The sequence below is a fragment of the Prinia subflava genome, chromosome 5, assembly GCF_021018805.1.
Source record: "Prinia subflava isolate CZ2003 ecotype Zambia chromosome 5, Cam_Psub_1.2, whole genome shotgun sequence".
NCBI lineage: Eukaryota > Metazoa > Chordata > Aves > Passeriformes > Cisticolidae > Prinia > Prinia subflava.
The window spans coordinates 6,302,153-6,321,302 of record NC_086251.1 but is presented as its reverse complement, the minus strand read 5'-3'; the positions used below and the strand labels follow the sequence as shown (position 1 = coordinate 6,321,302).

The 19,150-nt window shown below is 54.5% G+C and overlaps 1 protein-coding gene across 1 annotated transcript; it reads right to left on the bottom strand.

The window, feature by feature from the left end:
* Window positions 1-6,432: 6,432 nt before the first annotated feature.
* LOC134550927 (ras-related and estrogen-regulated growth inhibitor-like) lies at window positions 6,433-12,802 on the bottom strand. The gene is made up of 4 exons (XM_063397870.1): window positions 12,520-12,802; window positions 8,905-8,961; window positions 8,178-8,251; window positions 6,433-7,728 (listed from the first exon to the last, which is right to left on the bottom strand). Exons 1-4 carry the CDS (start codon window positions 12,614-12,616, stop codon window positions 7,243-7,245), a joined length of 714 nt encoding a protein of 237 aa, XP_063253940.1. The 5' UTR covers window positions 12,617-12,802; the 3' UTR covers window positions 6,433-7,242.
* Window positions 12,803-19,150: the final 6,348 nt, after the last annotated feature.

Below are 19,150 nucleotides of genomic sequence, written 5' to 3'. Positions count from 1 at the left end.
GGAATGGTGCCACCTCCCCTGGCACAGCGCAGCAACCCCTGCGCCCCCCATCACCCCCTCACCTAAAAGCCGGTTCGGAGATGCCGTCACAGCCCCCAAAGTGTCCTCGGTGTTTTCCCCAGTGGTTTTCCCACCAGCAGCAGGTTTTCCTCTGCTGTCCCAGGGCAGTTTTCCCTCCTGGCCGTGTCTGAGACCCGTGGAGCTGAAGGAACTTGATCCAGACTAACCCAGGAGCGTTATTTAAGCCAAGCTCCCTCCCTCCCGCCCGCTCCCCCGCAGTCCTCACGTAGCCACAGGTGGCTGCACCCCCAGCAGAGGCGGGACACGAAAAATATTAATTTTTGGAGGCCTTTATCTATAGGGGGATAATTTTAAAGGGTTTTTTTGCCAGTTTGCTGAGGTGGCTCTGGCTGAGTCTTTACTCCACACCTGTGAATGAACACATGAAGCCCTGGGAGTGCTGAGCCTCCTCAGTCTCCTGCTTTGGCTTTTGTTGTTGTCATTATTCAAATTTGGGGGATTTCATCCCTGTTCCTGCTTCACATGAGGCAGTGGAGCCTCCCTTAGATTAACTCCAGGGCTGCCAAAATGGGTGCTGCAGCTAAAGGTGCTGCCTGCGCCCCAATCCACAGGGAAAGTAGCCACTTCCCAGGACACTTGCAATCCCCACTGCTCCAAAAGCTCTGTAAATCTGAGATTTCCATTGACTTTTCCGTGCTCCAGTCCCCATTCACCTCATCTCACCCTGTCTGCAGGTGATCAGAGAAGATCTGGATTTTCCACGCTATATTACAACCTGTTGGCTGCCAAGATATTAAAAAAACCTTGGGATTCAAAAGTATTTCCCCATCCTGCATCCAGGCAAAACCCCAGCAATCTCAAGGCCAAAGCCCTGCTCACCCCAGACTTCAGGAGAGTCCCAGGAGAGCCAAATTCACCAGGAAAATTCTCATCTGTGGCCCAAATAAGCCCCTGGATGGGCCTTTCCTCTCCAGGATTAATTTTTCATTGCAGATGGACAATATCCAGTGTTGGATGGAGGGAAAAATGATGGGGCACATCAGGATGAAGAAAGCAAGGGTGAAAAAAGCTTGGATATGAGCTAGGAGACTGTGATGTCCATCCCAAAGGAGCTGGGGATCCCTGTGGGACACAGTCAGGAGAGGTTTAATGCAAAACTGTAGGTGATGGACCCATGGGACCCCAAATCTAGGTAAAATAAAAGAGAAAAAACCTAAAAAATAAGGAAGAAGGGATGTTCCTTCCACCAGGGATGTTACAGGCATTTGAGTGCCCAACACTCCCCCATGACCTGGAAAAGGAGAACAAGTACAGTGAATAAACCCTGTGGTGATCCAGAGCTATTCACCCACAGCATCAGCCAGAGCCAATGGAATTACTTGTGAGGCTTCATAGATCCATGTGCCTCAGGGAGAGCTCAGTTTGGCTGCAAAACCTGCAGAAATGGGGCAGAGGAGAGAAGAAAAGGAATCTTTGGTATGATCTGGGACCCTGGTACTCCAGGGAGGTTTAATCCTTTGTCCAAGGGAGAGAAAGGGACATGGCAGCAGCACCCAAAAGCCACAAAAACTGCCCAGGGATTGGCAATTCCCTGTTTCCCACCACTAAATGGGCTGGGAGGGGGGCAGCTGATGAGATTGTTTGGCTGCAGCAGCTGAAGGCAAAGCTCTGTCCCATGGCACAAGATTAAATCACATCCATGGAATGGCAGAGGGGCCCCCAAGGTGGGATTAGGGAAACCCCGGGATGGCGCGGATGCAGTGGGATAAGCAGGGACAGGAGGCCATGCCTGGGTGGGATGGCAGGAAATGGGGGTGGTTTTAAAAACCTTTTCTTAAAAAGCAGCTCAAATCCCAGGGGAAAATCCTGCTGGAGCTTTCAACAACTCAATATTTGGCCAAGTTTGGGCCCCCCCCAACTCTGCACATGGCCTGAGGGTTTGGGCCGAGCCCTCTCCCACCCTCCCAGAACTCCTGGTTTTTGGGAGGAGGAATGGATCTATGACTTTCCTGCCCATTAAAAATCTCAGCATGAACTGGCTTCCATGAGCAGAGTGAAACCTCCCTTCATCTTCCTCCCACTGCCAACAAAAACCTCTTAGCCTTGACCAGCCACAGGGAAAAAAAATATTTCGGGGTGGCTCCCTGGATTCCAGAAGGGTGTCCTGCCCCTCTGCTTCCAGAGGGATTTTTTTTAAACATTTAAAAAACTCCTATACAAAATGGAGCATCTTTTCTCTCTTCATGACTTTTCAGGGTTGAAAAGACCTTGAGGTCGCGTTTTTATATCCAGTGGGGTTTTCCAAGCTCCAAGGTTGCTGAGGGACCCTGATCTGGTGGCAGGTGTCCCTTCCCATTGGCAGGGAGCTGGAACTGGACGGGCTTTAAGGTCCCTTCCAACCCAAACTGTTGCAGGATTCTGGGATTTGCCAGCCCCCCAGGTTCTCTGGGCCGTGTGGGATGTGGCACCTGCAGGGTGCCCAGGGAGAGGATGGAGTGAGAGGCTGGAAAGACATTTGACTCACCAGCATCCATCAGCAGAGTTTGAGGATCCAAGCTTTTTGGTGAAACACCCAGAAAACAGGGACCAAGGGTTATTCCCACTGGGATTTAGGGTCACTGTCCCCTAAGGGAGGCTTCCGGATATCCCTGTGGGTCACACTTGTTTCCAGAGTTCTGTCATCACCTTTCAGGCTGGCTGGAAAAAGGGAGAGCACGGAGAGCCACAGGGATTTTCCACTTTTGTGGGGTTGCACTTGGGAAGGCCCAGCCCTTTCCATCAATATTTTCCTACAGCCTTTAAGCACCAGCAATTACAGCCGCAGCTTCCCAGCCAGACCCTCCTGGGGTTTCTGGTTTGGGGTTTCTTAAATATTATGATTTAAAAAAAACATACAGGAAAGCTGTGTGGGTTGGCCAAGAGCAAAGGAAGACTGGTGGGAGCAGCAAAGTGCTTCCAGGATTTGACATTTTTGCTCCATTTTCCCCAGTGGGGAGCAGCCTCATCCCAAAACTCTCCCCATGGGGGTGGATCCCACAGCACCTCAAAAGCCGACACCAAACTCTCATTTTTATCCTTTTATCTGTGATATCTATAAGCTGGGAGACACAGTGATGAACCAGAAGCTGGTTCAGCTTTCCCTGAAGCTGGCAGCATGGATGGATATGGATATCCCATCTTCCTGCCCTCCCAGAGTTTATCCAAAGGGAAAAGATACCATCAGAATCCATCCCGGGAATAAACCAGCCAATGTGCCATGGTGGGCGTTCTCCTTGGGTTTTCCTTCCCCCTGCAGTTCCCAGCCTTGCCTTTCAGGGCCAGCAAAAGCCTTTGGCTGTGCTGGAATTCTCCGTGCCTTAGAGAGCTTTGGGCTCCTTATTGGAGCTGAGCTGTTGCTCAGTTTAAAAGGAAAAGAAAAAAAAGGCAAAAAGGGTGATATGGTTCCTAAATCTCAACCCAGATTTCCTCCTGGAAAGCAATCCCAGATTTCCATGAACTCCACAGCTATTTATAAAGCCAAAAAACGAGCAGCAGGGCTTGCACTGACAACGTGGCTTTATAAACAGGAACAGCCCTTGGAAACGACCATTGTCCCTTCCCATCCCAACTGTGTCCCCTGAACCAGAACTGGATTTGGGAGCTCTGTGAGTCCATCCACAGCCCATCTGGGTTTTCAGGAAGGTCTCATCTCAGGCAGCAGATTTTAGACAGAGGTGGGCTGGGAGACAGCCTGGAGCACCTGAAAGAACCCATGGATGGATAATTTCCTAGCTGGAAAGTCGCCAGCTCCAGCTGCCAGTTTTGGCTGGTACTGATGGGGTGGGAACAGCCCCTCTGTAGCCCTTGCCCCCCTGTTGCCTTCAGGGAAAGCCTGATATTTTGGGGACACCAAAACCAGGTTCCTGGTACACATTATTCTGTAAAATTTGTAATCTGGGCAGAGAGGAGCCCACTGTGCTGAGGAAATCCCCCTTCATGAGGTACTTACCCCCCTGCATCTCCAAACCCCGTCCAGGTACCTTAAATCCAGGGAATATTGCAGCAGCTGGACACCCTCAATGTTCCTGCTCCAAGCTCAAATCCCTCAGAGGGAGGTGAGGATGCTGATTCGGGATCTCTGAAGGCAGCACCTGCTTGGAGAGGGCTGTTGGCAATTCCACTCTCGCCACCACTCCCAAGAACAGGGCTGTGGTGAGGCCGGATCCAGGTGCTGCTCCTTCAGGAGAAGCCTTCAAAAAGCCCCAAACCTCTGGGGTTTTTTCAATTAAAACAAGGCACAACTGATGATAAAAGCTGTGGCTGCAAAGAGAGAGCAGCTGCACCCCACAACCTCAGGCCACGATTTTGGTTTTCCTTGGCAGAGGGGTCAAAGGGGGATAATCAAGGGGCTTGGCATGCCAGGGAGCTGCTGGGGGTGAGCACAGCGAGGGAGCTCTTGGAAAGGACCTTTCTGCTTCATCTGCCTCTCCCAAGCTTCCCAGAAATCTGGTGAGCAGATTTGCAGCCTGCCTGCTGCCAAATTCAATCGCGGCCCTGGAGATGCTGTTTGGATAATGATGAGACCAAAATTCTTCAGCTTCTCTCCGTGGAGCCGAGCCACCACAGGCTGGGAAGGCACAGGACAACCTTCAGGACACCCACCTGTCCCCAGAGAGGTGGCACTTCCCAGCCACACTCAGGAACATCCGCCCAGGTGATCAGCCCTGGGTACCCAGGCTCCACCCATCCCTGTTCCCTGGGGGAGTTCTTAGCAGCCCTGAGGCCTGGTGCTCCCCAAGGACTGGTGTGGTTCTTTTTGGAGGGCTCCAAGGCAAACCAAACCCCAGCCCTCATTCCTGGCTTCCATTCCCAAAGCCCCCCTGAAATGTTGTTTTAGGGGCATTGCCCTGCAGGTCCCACATCCCCACAAAACCACGTGTGCCTCCAAGGGGCTCCGAGGAGGCTCTGAGCACCTCCTTTCCAGGGACCTGGCTTGGACTCACCTGCCCGGGGCTCTGAAACTCCTGGCTCTGTTCCAAGGAAGGCACGGGCCTTCCTCTTCCTCCTCATCTTCTTCCTCTTCTTGTTTTGGTTCTTCCTCCTCCTCCTCCCTTGCCCAACCCCTGCACACCTCTCACCACAGGAATTTGGGATTTATGCCCCCCAGAATCCCCCCCTCCCAAAACCTCTTCCTGCTGCATCCTCAAGACCTTCCTTTATAAGGGAGAGGAAACTGTCCCTGGAGAGCCATTAGAGGCTTCCACTAATTAGCAATTACCAGTCCTGAAGAGCTGCCTCTGCGTCTCCTAATGAGGTTTGGTGCTAATTATAGCAGGCAGGGCCAGGAGCCCTTGTGAGGGGCTGCGGCAGCGACCACACGGAGCCTTCTGGATTCCTTGGGATATAAAAACGGGCCGGGGTTACTCCAGGACAGCGATCCCGGCCGTGCCGAGTGCTCCTCCAGTGCCAGGAGCAGTGGGGATGCTGTTCCAGCACTGGCCTGGCTTCCTGCTCATGAGCTGGTCCTGTCTCATCCATCACTTGGAATAAATCCTGCTGAATATTGTGGGATTCCACCATGCCCGGCTCCAGCCAGCAGCTAAACCCATCCCCTTGGACAAGCCTTGGGGATATTTGGGAACTGATCAGCGTGGAATGAGAGCACCCAAATCCTTCATGTGACAGGCTCAAGTGTGTGTTCAGTGTCCCAGTGCAGTTCAAGCCCTCCTGAGCTCTTCTCTCCCCATCCCAGCACTTCCCAAACTGGATCTTCTTCAGCCAGGGCAGCAACAGCCACACCAGCTGCTGGATCACAAACCCCCCAACCCAGCTCCCGGTGTTCAACTCCCTTGGGAATGCCATAAACCCCTAAAAATAAACAACCCCCCCACCCTTGTCCAGCCCACTGAGGCATGTTAGCCCATTCTGGGCTCTGCCCATACACAGAGCCCTGAGGGAATTTTAATTCACTAAATTAAATTTAATTCAATAAAAGTGGGATTTTAATGAAGCTGCTGAGAAGGAGCAGCCACAAATTGCTTTCCCAGCCCAGCTCCTTGATGGGGCTCATTTTCCCTCCCACGGGGGAACGTGGGTGTATGAAGAGAAATGGAATACAATGAATCCTCTTCCTTGGAGGGAAACCCCTGGGATAGACACAAGCAGCACCAGGAAACACCTCTGGGAGCTGTAGGAGGGAAAAGGGTGCTTGGCTGGGTTCTGGAGCAGGCTGGGGAGGTGGGATAAGTGGCTTCCCAGGCTGTGATCCTCCAGGGAAGCCTTTTAGGGGTGGTGGGAGCCAGGAGGGTGTGTGGTGCCAGGGCTCAGGGGGAGGATAAGGGGAATGCCCAGCCCTAGTTTAAGGGTGATCCCACACCAGTGCACTCCTTTCCTTAAGCTCCCTAAAATAACCTATCCTGGGAGTGCCACAGGCAGTTGGGAACTCAGCTTTTATTGTCACAGGACACAGCAGCAGACAATGGGGTCGGTCACAACAGGGGGGACAGGGGAGTCACACCACGGGGTCCCAGCACAGCCAACCCGACCAGCCACACATCACCCAGAGGGAGGGAAGGGTGTGAGCCATGAGCCTGGCTCCTCCCCACGCCTTCCCTGCCCCATCCCTGTGCTAAAGGACAAGTCCTCAGCCCACGGTGATTTTCCCTCTGGGAACAGGGCAGTGGATGAGCAGAGGGGCACCTGCAAACAGCTTCTGGAATCACCTCTGTTGTGTCCACGCTACTGAGCACAGCCAGGATGGGCTGGAAGGGTTTGAGGATCCAGGGGGTTTTACTCACCAGCCACGCTGAGGAAGCCACAGCAAGGCTCCATTCCCAGGGAACGGCTGGTGCCAGCCCAGGAGCCAACACAGCCCTAGGAGTCACCCAGCTTGGTGGGTGCTGGATTTGGGTACAGACACACCCAGCCAGCTCAGGGGAGGGGGAAAGCCCCCCCAGACATGTCTGTGCTGGGTCTGAGCCTCCCTCCAAACGTGGTCCCAACACCACTGGAGTCACCAGGGCAACCTCGGCTACACTGCAGCCATGCCAGAGGGAGGGAGAGGAGGGAACAAAGGGATCAGGTGGATGAGGAAAACATTCCCCGCTGGCACAAAGCCCCTTGAAGAAGAAGAACCCACAGGCTTTTGTACCTCAGTGCCACCCTCTCCACTCCTGACCCTCCCCTCCAGAGAGCCGGCACAGCCCCAGCAGCCGCCCCCATCCCGGGCTGGAGCCCGGCCGCTCACTCGGGAATGTAGTCCCTGAAGGAGTTAAAGCTGAGGCTCCGGCCTGTGGAGTTCAGGGTGGAGCTGGCTTGCATCTTGGGAATCTTCTCCATGAGCTTGGACACTGTCCTCCTCTTGAAGGAGCCTGGGGAGAAGTGCCCCTGCCTGAGCAGCTCCTGGTAGAGGCTGCTGAACACCGCCACCGGCTCCTCGTAGCTGTCCCGCGTGGAGATCTCGTAGAAGGGGATCTTGAGGGCTTTGGAGAGGTTCTCCCCGTCCTCGGTGGACACCATCCTGTCGAACTGCAGGTCCTTCTTGTTGCCCACGATGACGACGGGCGGCTGCTCGGCAGCGCCGCTGCGCTTGGGGCTGGCGTGTAGGTGGTTGATGAGGAAGCAGAGGCGCATCACCTCGTCGAAGCTGCAGCGGTCGGTCACCGAGTACACCACGGCAAAGCCGTCACCCCACTTGATCTTCTCCTCGATCTGCAGGGAGTCCTCCTCCTGCCAGGGCACACAGGCTCCTGTCAGCGCTGCTAGAATGCCAGCACCGCTGGATGCTATCCCTGGAAAACCCCCCGAGGGTGCAGCACCGTCTCCATGAAGGGTTTGGGGACAGCCCAGGGCAGGGATGGGGTGGCTTAGGCAGTGTGGCAGGTGGGGACGGCCATCAGCCCTGTCCTGGTGTGGATACTGGGGGAATCAGTGCTCCCTTAAGCTGCCAGGGTGCTCCACTGGCACGGGAAGCAGAGCTATGCCCTGCACAGGAATGGGGGAATACTCACCTGAAGCCACACTGTAACTGAGGTTAGACATAAATGCACCAAAACACCCTTTTCCTGAGATAACCACCATGGGGTTCCAGACAGCAGGAATTAGGCCAGTGGAAGAGCAGGGACTGCCTTCCCTGGCATGCCGTTCTGATCCCATGGTGTTTTCCCAGCTGAGCTCACCTGTCCAGCCGTGTCGAGGATCTCGAAGTGCACCATCTCCCCATCGATGACAGCCACGTGCCTGTAGATCATTTCTGGGCAGGATACACAGGGAAGGTGTGTGAGAGAAACCCCAGGGAGCAGCCACAGCCCAGGTGGCCTTGGTCACCAAAGTGACCAAAGTGTGGGAGTGACAAGGGAGGGAGAGGGACTCTACAGGAGAGTGGGGGTAGGGGACATCTCTGGGACATTCCAGAAGAGACATGGCTTCAGTGCTCAAAAAATAACCCAAATGCAAAAAAGAAAAAATCTCCAAATCCTAGAATTTAGGAGAGCACAGGCTCCAGGGGCTTAGATGTCTCCTGTCCCTTAAAAGCCACCCCCTAGCAGATTGGGAAGGAATTTGAGGAACTGAGGAGGAACTGTTGGTTCGATGGTTGGACTCTCAGAAGTCCAGAAACCAGGGCAACAAACCTAAATGATTCTGTGTGATCCTATGATTCTAAATGATTCTAAATTATTCTATGATCCCATGACTGAGCCTGCAGCACTTCCCTGTGCAATCCAATGGCTCATCCCAACAGATTTTGCCTAAATAACACCAGAAAGGCAAAAAGGCATGCAGGACCCGGGGAGGTGTCAGGATGTCCACTGTCTGGTTGAGGAGGAAGAAGAGGGAGTATGGTGAATTTGGGAGAAGAGTTGGCTCTGCCACAGTGGCAGCAGCAAGGAAAAGGAGTTTTCCTACCTAGGGTTGGGTCATAGTCTCCAATGAATCTCCTGGTGATGAATCGTACGGTCAGTGCTGGAAAAAAACATAATGAACCCTGTTGGAGCTGTCAGTCCTCTGGACTAATTTTTCCTCCTTGCAAGGGCAAAGGAGCAGCAGGAGCAGCCACAGCTCAGGCAATTAAACCCCCTCATCTGATTACACTTCCCCCTGCACCAGAGCCCAGTAAGGCAAAGCCCAAATTGCTGGCAAAACCCTCCCTGGGGCCTTTTTGGCCCTAGCATCTTTTCCAGGAAGCTGCTTTGGAAATGCAGTGCTGATGCCTGGAGAGGGAATTTCTGGACAAAGCCATGGCTGGGAGGTGAAGAGAGGGCAGGAGTGGAGGGTGGAAATGGTGCTTGAGCCCTTCAAGGCGTTGATGATGATAATGGGGATGAGAGTGAAAGGTAGTGGAGAGGTTGAGAGCTGGCTTGGAAAGGCAAGAGAAGTGGGAAGTGAAATTAGTGGAACAGTGGAAAAAAACGGGGGGAAAAAACCCAAAAAGAGCTAGGCAGGAGCACAGAGACAGGAGGGAGAGGATGAAGAGAAAACAGACTGGGAGCGGGACAGGAGGATAAAACTCACCAGAACTAAGATGTGATGAAAACCCCCCCAGAAACAAAAGGGGAAATGAAAGGCCAACCCCAAAGCTGGAGCAACACTTGGAGCTCCCTTTCCCTTGCAGCCCAGGGTCAGTTTATCCCAGCTACCCAGCAGCAGATTTTGCTGGTGTCCTGCCCTCACAGACCCACACCAAGTCAATTAGGATCTGTGTGTTTATCCCAGGAATGCGGCACCACACATGGGCCAGGCTTAAATAACCACAGAAAGGGAAAGAGGGATGCAGGAACTTCTACTGCCTCCCACACCTGCTTGGCTCCTCTTTGGGGGGGGTCACCATCCTCTCAGCACCCCCCCCCGCCCTCAGTCTGCCTCTGGGTTAAAAACCTGCCCAGCAGGGAAGGGATTTGAGGAAAAAAAGCAGGTAACTTAGCCAAACTGCTCTGAGGAGATAACCAGGGATCCCGCAGGAGGCACCTACAGGCACCTTCAAAGAGGGCAAAGAATTATCGGGGGGAGCAGGACGAGGCAGGCTCGGTCTCTAGAGAGCACCTGATTGTGTGTCATATGTCAGGCAGCCACCCAAAGCTGGAGCACATGGTGTGGGATGAGAAGAGGAGCCAATTAGATTGATTAAAAATTGGCTGGAGCACAGGAACACGAGGGGAGCTGCCAGTGGGGGAAGCAGCCGCAGGCAGAGTGGCCACGGCCACCCAGCCTTATAAGGAGCTTTTTTTCTTCTCATCCTGAACATCAGTCACCTCGGGAAGGGCTTTCCTTGGAGCTGGAAGGGTTAATTGTGCTTTAAAATGTGGGGTGGGGGGATGGCTGTGGGCTCAAGGGGGGATTTACCTCGGGATGGCACCGAGTGCGTGCCCACATGCTGCCCTGTTTGTGCCGCTGCCCGGCGGCCCCAGCGCCGATCCATCTTCACTCCACGTGCTGCAGGCAGAGCTCTGCTCTGGATTATGGCAAAGTTTACTCTGGGCAGCAGCAGCAGAGGATAGCACAGGCCCCAGCTGGGCTGGATTTCCAGCCCACACAGCTGATTCACACAGCCCTGATCCTTAAACCACACGGCTGCACCCAAACCCATCCCTGCTCGGAGGGACTGGGACCTCTGGTCATCAGATCCTGAACGTTTCCAAAGTGCTCCAAAAATCCCAAACTCAGGTTATTTTTCCCTCTTGCAGCTGCCCACATGAGATTTGCCCTTTGCTTGTTCCCTTCCCTCAACTCTCCCGACCTGGCCCTATGTCCCGTGGATGCAGCAGCTCTTCCCAGGGATGCTCCGGAGTGGGACCCACTCACATCTTGCCAGGATGAGAGCTTGGCAGCTTGGGGATGAAATCCACCTTCAGCCTCCCCTGCTTCACACCCTGGCCAGGAGATGTCACCCCCACCTTGGGGACACAGCTGCCTCCCCTGTCCTCCCCACAGGAGCTCAAGCGATGCTGCTGCTGCTCTTGGCTCCCTCCTCGCCTCTCCCACACTCCATCTATCACTGGGATGTCACCTGGCAGCTGGGCAGAGACAGCAGGACAGGTGTCCTCGTCCCCAGCGAAGGGGGTGGCAGGCAGCAGGACCCGGCAGTTCGGGCACAGCCCCCGGGGAAGGTGACACGATGTCCCCTGGCAGGGGAGGACGTGCAGAACAACACCCAGGGGACACAGAAGGGGAGGGATTCACTCAGCGGGGCTGCGTGCCTGCCGTTCCCGGGGGCTGCTCCCTGGTCCTGGCACGCTCCAGCTCTCCTCTGCACCGGCCACCGATCAATTACCTCTCTGTGCCCCGATTCCACGGCCTGTGTCACTGTCACACTGCCACAAACCCCACTGCTGCAAGGCACACATGCTGACAGCCCCCTGGCAGGAGTTTTTAAGGACCCTCGGCACGATCCCAACCCTAAGGAGGAGAAGGAGGCACAAAAACCCCCGCACCTGCCCACAGGAAGGGCCCAAAGCTGCCGGGAATGTGCTGAGTGCCGGGTGGGGTGCCCAGCAGCAGGGAGACCCTCGTGTTTGGGGTGGGGGCGAGCCAAAGGCTTCCTACACCCCGTACATCCATCTGCTCCTTCGGGGCCAAATGCCGCCAGGGACCCCTCGGGGCTCTGGGCACCCCGGGGCTCAGCCCCATTCCATGCTCCAGCATTGCTCGGGGACAGCGGGGAGGTGCTTCCTTCAATTTAATCAAGGGAATTAGGATTTTTCCTTAACGCCGGTTACTGTACGTGGAAACGCAATTCCAGTGGCTCCGACAGCCCGGCACAGGTGGCACTGCTGTGGTGCCTTCCCTTTTCCAGAGGGGCAGGACTTTCCCTGTCCCCAAGGGCACGGCAGCATCCTAGAAGGCTTTGCATGGATCATGGATCACTGCCAGGTGGATCCACAGTTTTCCCTGCCTCTGACCCCAGCCCTGGCACTCTGGGGACACAGGGAACACTTTTGCCCCCAAGTGCTCACAGCTCGGGATGGAGGAGTGGGAAGTAGGGAAGGATAATCCTCAGGAAGGAATGGGGTGAAGGAGGGAGCTGAGGTGCTCCCAGCAGAGTATCCCAAACCCTCACCTCAGCAGGCACAGACGGAGAACGCTGAACAAGGCACAGGGAAAAGGAGTTTTCCTGAAGGAAAACAGTCCGGCGCTGTGGAGGAGGCTCCACAAAGCTGCCGAGGGTGCTGGGAATGAGGAGCGAACTCCTCATACCCGGGAAAACCCAATCCCGAGCCCGGCTTTTGGGAAAGTTCTCCTGGTCAGTGATGTTCCTCCCGAGCCCCCACGCAGCTGGGGACCCCTCGGGCAAGGGAAACGAGCCCCGGCTGCGAAGTGTCCATGTGGGAAACTCGAGGGGAAGGAAACGCAACGCCCTTAAACCCCGCCGGCTGCGGGCACACCGGGAGAATGCCCCTCGTCCCGGCTTTCTAAGGGCCATGGGAAGGTTGGTCCCGCTGGCCGGGAGGGAGATGCTAGGGCAAAGCAGAGGGAGGCAGGAAGATGCCAGAGGGATGCAGGGGACACCGGGGAGCCCCGTCCTACCTGTCTTGCCCACGGCGCTCTGTCCCAGCACGACGAGGCGCAGGGTGCGAGCCGGGCTGAGGCTCACGGAGCGGCGCAGGGGCCGCGGGAAGCTCATCCCGGAGCCGGCCGGGGCTGCCCCGGGATCCGCCGCTCCCCGCTCCCCGCTCCGCCGGGCGCTGCTCCGCCGGCTCCGCCCCGGGGGCCGGGCTGGGCTCAGCCCCGGGCGGGGGAGGCTGATGCCCTCCTCCTCCTCCCTCCTGGCCGGCGGAGGCGGTCCTCATCCCGTCCCGGAGGCGGTTCGGGAATTGTGCCTCAGTTTCCCCGCAGGGAGCAGCGCCGGGCGGCGCTTCCCGGACCGGGAAAGCTGCTCCCCTCCAAGGGGCAAAGCCACGCTTGGACGGGGCTGTGGAAGGTGTCCCTGTGCATGGCAGGGGGTGGCACTGGATGCCCTGTGAGGTCCCTTCCATCCCGAACCTTCCTGGGATTCCCTGAGTCCATAGGAGTGAGGAAAGAGGGAGGAGGTGCGACACCTCCCCAGCCAGAGTAACACAGCCAGAGCGCTGCCGGCCCCCAAACCGTGCCTGAAATCATCATTTCTCCCATGTTTGTGCACCGAACAAGTTAATAAAGACAAGAGGAGCTGACTTAGCCCCGGCCTTCCCCCTTGCCCCAAGGAGGGAATCCCGGCTCAGCACAAACCAGCAATTAAATCCCCGTGGATATCCAAGAGAAGGACTCCACAGCAGGCCTGGAACAGGACTCTGTGTGTTTTGGGGCAGCAGCACCACGAGGCTGTCAAGCAGCAGCGTGAGGGTGTACCCCAGGTGTGCAGGGAACCTGTAACAGCTCAGGGCAGAACCTGGATGTGCCTTGGGCGTCCTGGGAAGAAGGGACAAGCCTGGCAACACCTTGAGCAGCATCTTGCCTCTCTCCATCAGACCCCAGAACGCTCCTGACACGTGGGATGTGGATCCCAGGTGACACCAGTGCTGCAAAAACAGAAGCTGGGAGAAGGGACCTGGCCAAGGGTGTGGAGCCTTCCAGCGCCCACATCAGGGACTCAGACCCTTTTCCAAAGGCTGCAGTCATTTCTCGGGCACAGGAATCTCTCAGCCTGACCATCTGGGGTGACTTGGCACAGCCCACCGGGTGCTTGAGGGAACATGAGCCCACCTGGTATTTATAGCCCCTATCAAGTGTCCAAAGGGAATATCCTGGTGCCCACAGGGACATCAGCACTCAAGCAGCCACAGGGTTATCGGGATCACAGCTGCTGCCAGCAGGATCAGTGCTGGAGAGAGGCCCCTGGATAACACAGGGACTGTCGTGGAGAGCCTGGAGAGCCAGCAGACCTCTCCCAAAAACTCCTCTTATCATCACGTGTGTCTTCCTTGTGCATCAGCCCCTGGAAACAGCCCGGCTCCAGCTTCTCCAAAGCAAAAAATCAGGCTCATGGCTACATCTGGGCCCCAGAAAACAACAGCCAGGCAATAAACAGATTTTGGGACAAAAGCTGATTCCCAGCTGGGGAAAGGGGGAGCTGGGGGCAACAAGAAAAAGAAGTCTCCGTTACATTCCTTCCCTATTTTTAGCCCCATTTCCTACGGAAATGAGATGTCTGTAATCAAGCCCTCTTCTTGCCTGATCCTCTCCAAGACCAGTTTTAATGCATTGCCTGATTCCAGGCAAATGAGGGAGAAGCCACAGAGAAAACCGTTTTCCTGCGAGTTGTGTGACAACAAATAGGCAAATTTCATGGAAAATCAAGCCTTGCACTTTGGAGGGCAGGAACTGGCTGGGGGAATGCGGAGTAACAATTCCTGCTGCTCCAGGTTCCTGCTGTGCTCACCTCAGGTGCAGCACCCTGGCATCTGGGCAGTCACACTTGCCTTAATTCCAAGTGCATTAACAGCACACGGATTTTTGGGGATGGGGGAGCAAAAGGACAAGGAGGATGGAGTTAAAATGGAAGCACAGCTGCACTCATGCCACAGACTTCCAAAGTCACCTTGTGAAAATCAGCTCCCTTCCCACCACCTCCATGACCACTCTGACCTTCCAATCCAATACCAGCTGCTCCAGAAAAATATACCCCTGGATTCTTTAGGAAAAGGTCAGTGTGAGTCCCAGAGCTGGGGAGTTTGTGTTCCTGACAGCACAGCTGGGAGAAACTCCTGCTCCTCAGGCACAGCTCTCCTTGGCGTGGTGAAAGCCACATGCGTGTTCCCACAAGAGTACTCAGCACCACGTCCCACGTTTGCCAGGGAATATTTGGCTGGATGACAGTGGAAACAGGACATTATCACCAGTGATCAGTGGATAATCCACCCCTGGCACTCCACAGCAGAGCCAGGTGGGAAAGGTGCAGGAGATACTGTGTCCTGGTGAAATATTTGTGGTCAGGCTATTCCATACTTGCTGGTCCTTCAAGACACGGAGTCTGCTCTGGGAACCAAGCCAGAGGCTCCCATGAATCACAGCCCTGAAAACAGAAAATCAGCTGAAATGAAAAGCTGGCCTAAAGTAAAGAGCCAAATCCCCTCAGGCTGTAGCCTCAGATCAGGGGGGACCTTGTTCCATGGTCCAAACCACTTCCCTACTGGATCGTCAGCTGGTTTGAGAGCTGCCCAGAAAATGAACTTTGAGGCTTTTGAAACTGGGCAATGGTGGTTTTTTACTTAGGAAAGGAAGATAAAATAACACCAGTCCCTTTTCTCTACATGAGATGATCCAAAGGCATGGAATGCCAACAGATCCATGGAGGAGCCAACTCCAGTTCAAAAATGACTGAAGTATCTCAAACTTTGGTTTCCCAAGGTTTAGCTCCTCTCCCAAGCCTCTCAAAGGGCTCAAATCCTTTTCCAGCTCACCCATCATATTTAATTGCCACTCATTAATTACTGCACAGATGTTCCCATCTGCAGCTCCATCAGGGACTGCTCTCCAAGGATATAACCAAAGCCACACTGCCCTGTCCATAAACATATTTTGGGTTGCTGCAGCAAACCCAGCATGCTCAAGAGTCCTCCCAGTCTTCTGCTGCTCACCTTCCTTGATTCCTGTTCCTTCTGACACCAGTCCTGCTGTGAAACCTCTGCATTCACATCCAGGACAAGGCACAGGGACATAAACTCCAGTTGCTTCTCCATCTGCTATAAATAGGGAGAGGGAAAACAGATGAAAAGCCCCGTGTCCAGGCATGCTGGCCATGGCCAGACTTCTCCATGTGGGATTCGCATCAACATGGACCCACTGGGAGCACATTCCCTTTCCTTTTTTAATAAAAGGCTGGCTTTTTAGGTCACAGGAGATAATAAAACCTCTAGTGCAAGAGAAATCCAACCAACACAGTTTCCTGATGCCCTGTTCCTGTGTGCTGCTGAAGCAGATTCCGACACGCGGCCGGATCATGCTGAGAAAACAAATCTGGCTCCACGTCAGAGCTCAAAGACTCCTTCCCAGAGCTGTGAGGGATAAAAAACACAGGGAAGGGGCAAATTAACAGCATTTCCCTCTTGCCCCAGGGCCTGAACAACATGTCCTGAGAGCTTTCCGAGCTGCTTTGCCACTGGATAAACGCCAGCAGCTCATGGGCTGGCAGAGCGCGTGATCCCAACGCCCCGACAGAGCTGCTAAATCCCTCTGCTGCCCCGTGGGCTCCAAAGAGAGTGTCCTGCACTTTGTTTTCCCGCAGGAGCTGGCTGTTGGGAAGGAGCACACTGCCACAGAGCCCGTCTGTCAGGCTCCATCAGACTCCACAAACAGCTCCTCACGGCGGGAAGCTTCCCGCCGCAGGAATGGTTTGGCTTGGGAAGCTGATTTTAGAACACCGTGCACTGTGCTGAGGGAAGGAAGACAAATCCCATCGTGGAAGTAACTGAAACCTCCAGAAACAATCCTGTGGGATGACCAGCATGGGGCTGTCCTACCTTCCATCACAAGAAGGATTTTATGTGAAACACAAGTCCAAGCCCATCAAAGCTGCAACATCCAGAGTATTGAGAGGTTTGGAACAGCACCAGCCTTTGAAATGATGGAAACCTCGCTCCAGAGTGCCTCCTAAAAGCAGCTGGAGCTAAGGGGGAGGGAAAAACCTGGAGCCACAAAGGAATTCTGGTGCCATAGGCCACTCTTGAAAGGGCAGAGGAAGAGGTCAGGGCTGGGCTCAGTGCATGCCACATAGAAATTAGGGTGTGAGGGGGCAGGGAGGGGTCTCGGGGGACACACACCTGGGATCCAGGGAGAAGCAGGGCCAGGGATCCACTTGGCGTTCCTGCCCAAAACAGAGCAGCAAGAGCACCTCCCGAATCATTCCCGCCAGCTATTCTCGAGCAAACCTTGCAGCTGGCAAGAAAACAACGCTTCCTTATGATGGGAAATGTCAGGGCTGCGGAGCCAGCTGTCCTGCTGCCGCGGAGCCCCGCCGGCATTCTTGGAAAGCACAGCAGGAGCAGCACAGGCAGCAGCTTTGTGGCCAGCAGGCAGGGATCAGCGCTGGAATTCACTCCCAATTCCCAGCACATGCCCTCTGCTCCGGCTCTCCAGCCTCCCTCCCGGGGGGGACAGACGCCACAGGGGTGGCCGGAGCCCAGGCCTGCTTCTTGTCTGACCCACGTGGATCTTCAGCTCTGGGCAAAGCGTCTCAAATTCCACCCGGATCTGTTTTATCCTGGCAGATAAATTTCCACCATCAGTCAGTGCTTAGGGAAAAAAGCACCAAACCTGTTTTGTTGAGAAATTCCTGCTTGTGAACTGTTTCGGTGCTATTTAGCACCAGGAAGGGTGACAAGGATCACTCCCCTGGCACACAAAGCCCCATGGAGACCTGGACTTCACCCATGAGAGCTGGGCGTTCCTGCTTCCACTTGGAATGACAACAAGCTTTTGATTTAAAGTCTCCTGTAGAAAATATTAAAATAATCCCTTTTTACCTTGGTCTGAATAAATAATTCCAACAAAACCTACCTAATTTGCATTATAAACTTTTCAAACCAAAACCTTCCCAATACTGGTTGGATTTTCCCTTCCTGAATTTATGTCCCCCTCAAAATGCTGTGAAACCACCCTAATTTTGTGTAGTATCTCACTTGGATCAGACCTACATTCCCAAGGGCTTTTTGGGGGATCAGACTTACAGAACTTAAGCCCTTTGCTTTTCCTTTGACTCCACAGCAGCCTCTGCCCTCCGTATTGTTGAGCCCTGAATCTCGTGTTATTTCCAAGTGTTTCTTCCTATTTGGGAAGGACAGAACATTCCTGCTACATCCCCTTAAAGCCAAGACATGCTGTTTCTTAGCCCCAGCACTCAAACACAGAGGGACTGAGGGTTTCCAGTCCAATTCCTTCGGCTGGCAATGCTGCTTTCACTGAGGACCAGGAACAGCCCGCATCCGGAGGCTGTGGTCCCTGTGCCAGCCCACAGCACACTCTGCCTGCTGCTGGGATCTGCTGGTCCCAGCATGGAACTGCAATCACCTGTGGGAGAAGGCGAAGAGGTGGGAGATGGTTTTTGGAGGGGCCTCCCCACCCTTTCCCTTTGGAAGAGGTTGGGAACAAGGATGCGACGATCTGAGCTGTCCCTGCCTCCTCGCTCCATCAGCTGCTAAAAACTGTGTTTAACCTCAGCAACAGGGAAGGAGCAGCATTCCCAAGGGCTATTTGTGCCAGAGGATCTGAAATGGGAAGGGCTGAGTCCACCCCTGCAGATCCAGATGCCAGCTTGACCCTGGCACAGCTGGATCCTTCTCCAGGTGAAGGTGAGATGCCACCTGCACAGTGGTGCCTGAAGTGATCTCCCAAAGGAATCGTGAGATTGGACAGCCAGGACCAGCTCCAGATGGAACAAAACTCCCATTCCCCTCAGCACAGGGTTGTGGCAACCTTTGTCCCAGGAGGAGCCATGGTGGGAGTGCAAAGGACACCCAAACGTGGTTTTACTCCCAATTTGAAGCAAGGTACTCCCTAAGGAAATGACAAGGTGAGCAGGGCCCCTTACCCTTTCCTATGGTGGCTGTTAAGAACCCCACAGTACAAGAAAACTCCAGGAAACTTCAGGAAACTCTCCTCCTGGTGGATATCCAGGAAACACCCATGGACTTCAGCTGGATCCACCTGGCCTTGTATGTGCTGCTCAGGAAAGGACAGTGCTCAACATGCAGCCACAGAGGGAAAAGACCAGGACCTAAACATGGAATACACTCAGCAGGTCAAAACTCAGCTCTGAAACAGGCAGAGAATCCCTCCTGCGCCACCAGTGTCTCACTTTGGTGGTGTTACACACACACACACACACAGAGTTCATTGCTGCTCACCTTCAAGAGGGGATTTTTTCAGCTTCACTTCCCAGTGCTAATCAGTAAGAAGGATTCTCACACCTTGGCACGATCTGGGAGAAGATCTGTGACCCTGCAGTCACCTGGTTTCACTGCTCCCTTCAGTCCCATGGGCTGAGGGCCCTGCTGTACCCCAGGATATTCCCTGGAGCCACGCAATGCCAGGGCTTACATGACCAGAACTCCCGAATTCCTAAAGTTCAGAGAGGTACGGAGGCAAAAAGATCCATTAATTAGGCATGAAAAGGCTGGAGAGCCAGCAATGGATCCTGGGTGGTTTAAAACTCCTGGCAAATAAACACCAGCAAGGCTAAAGC

What these genes read in the sequence shown, in the direction of transcription:
- LOC134550927 (XM_063397870.1), bottom strand. Translation starts at nt 12,616, where the DNA reads ATGAGCTTCCCGCGGCCCCTGCGCCGCTCCGTGAGCCTCAGCCCGGCT. An exon ending in AGACTATGACCCAACCCTAG is followed by an intron (nt 8,252 to 8,904) that starts GTAGGAAAACTC and finishes TATCCTGCCCAG; the next exon opens with AAATGATCTACAGGCACGTG. An exon ending in TCCTCGACACGGCTGGACAG is followed by an intron (nt 7,729 to 8,177) that starts GTGAGCTCAGCT and finishes GTGCCCTGGCAG; the next exon opens with GAGGAGGACTCCCTGCAGAT.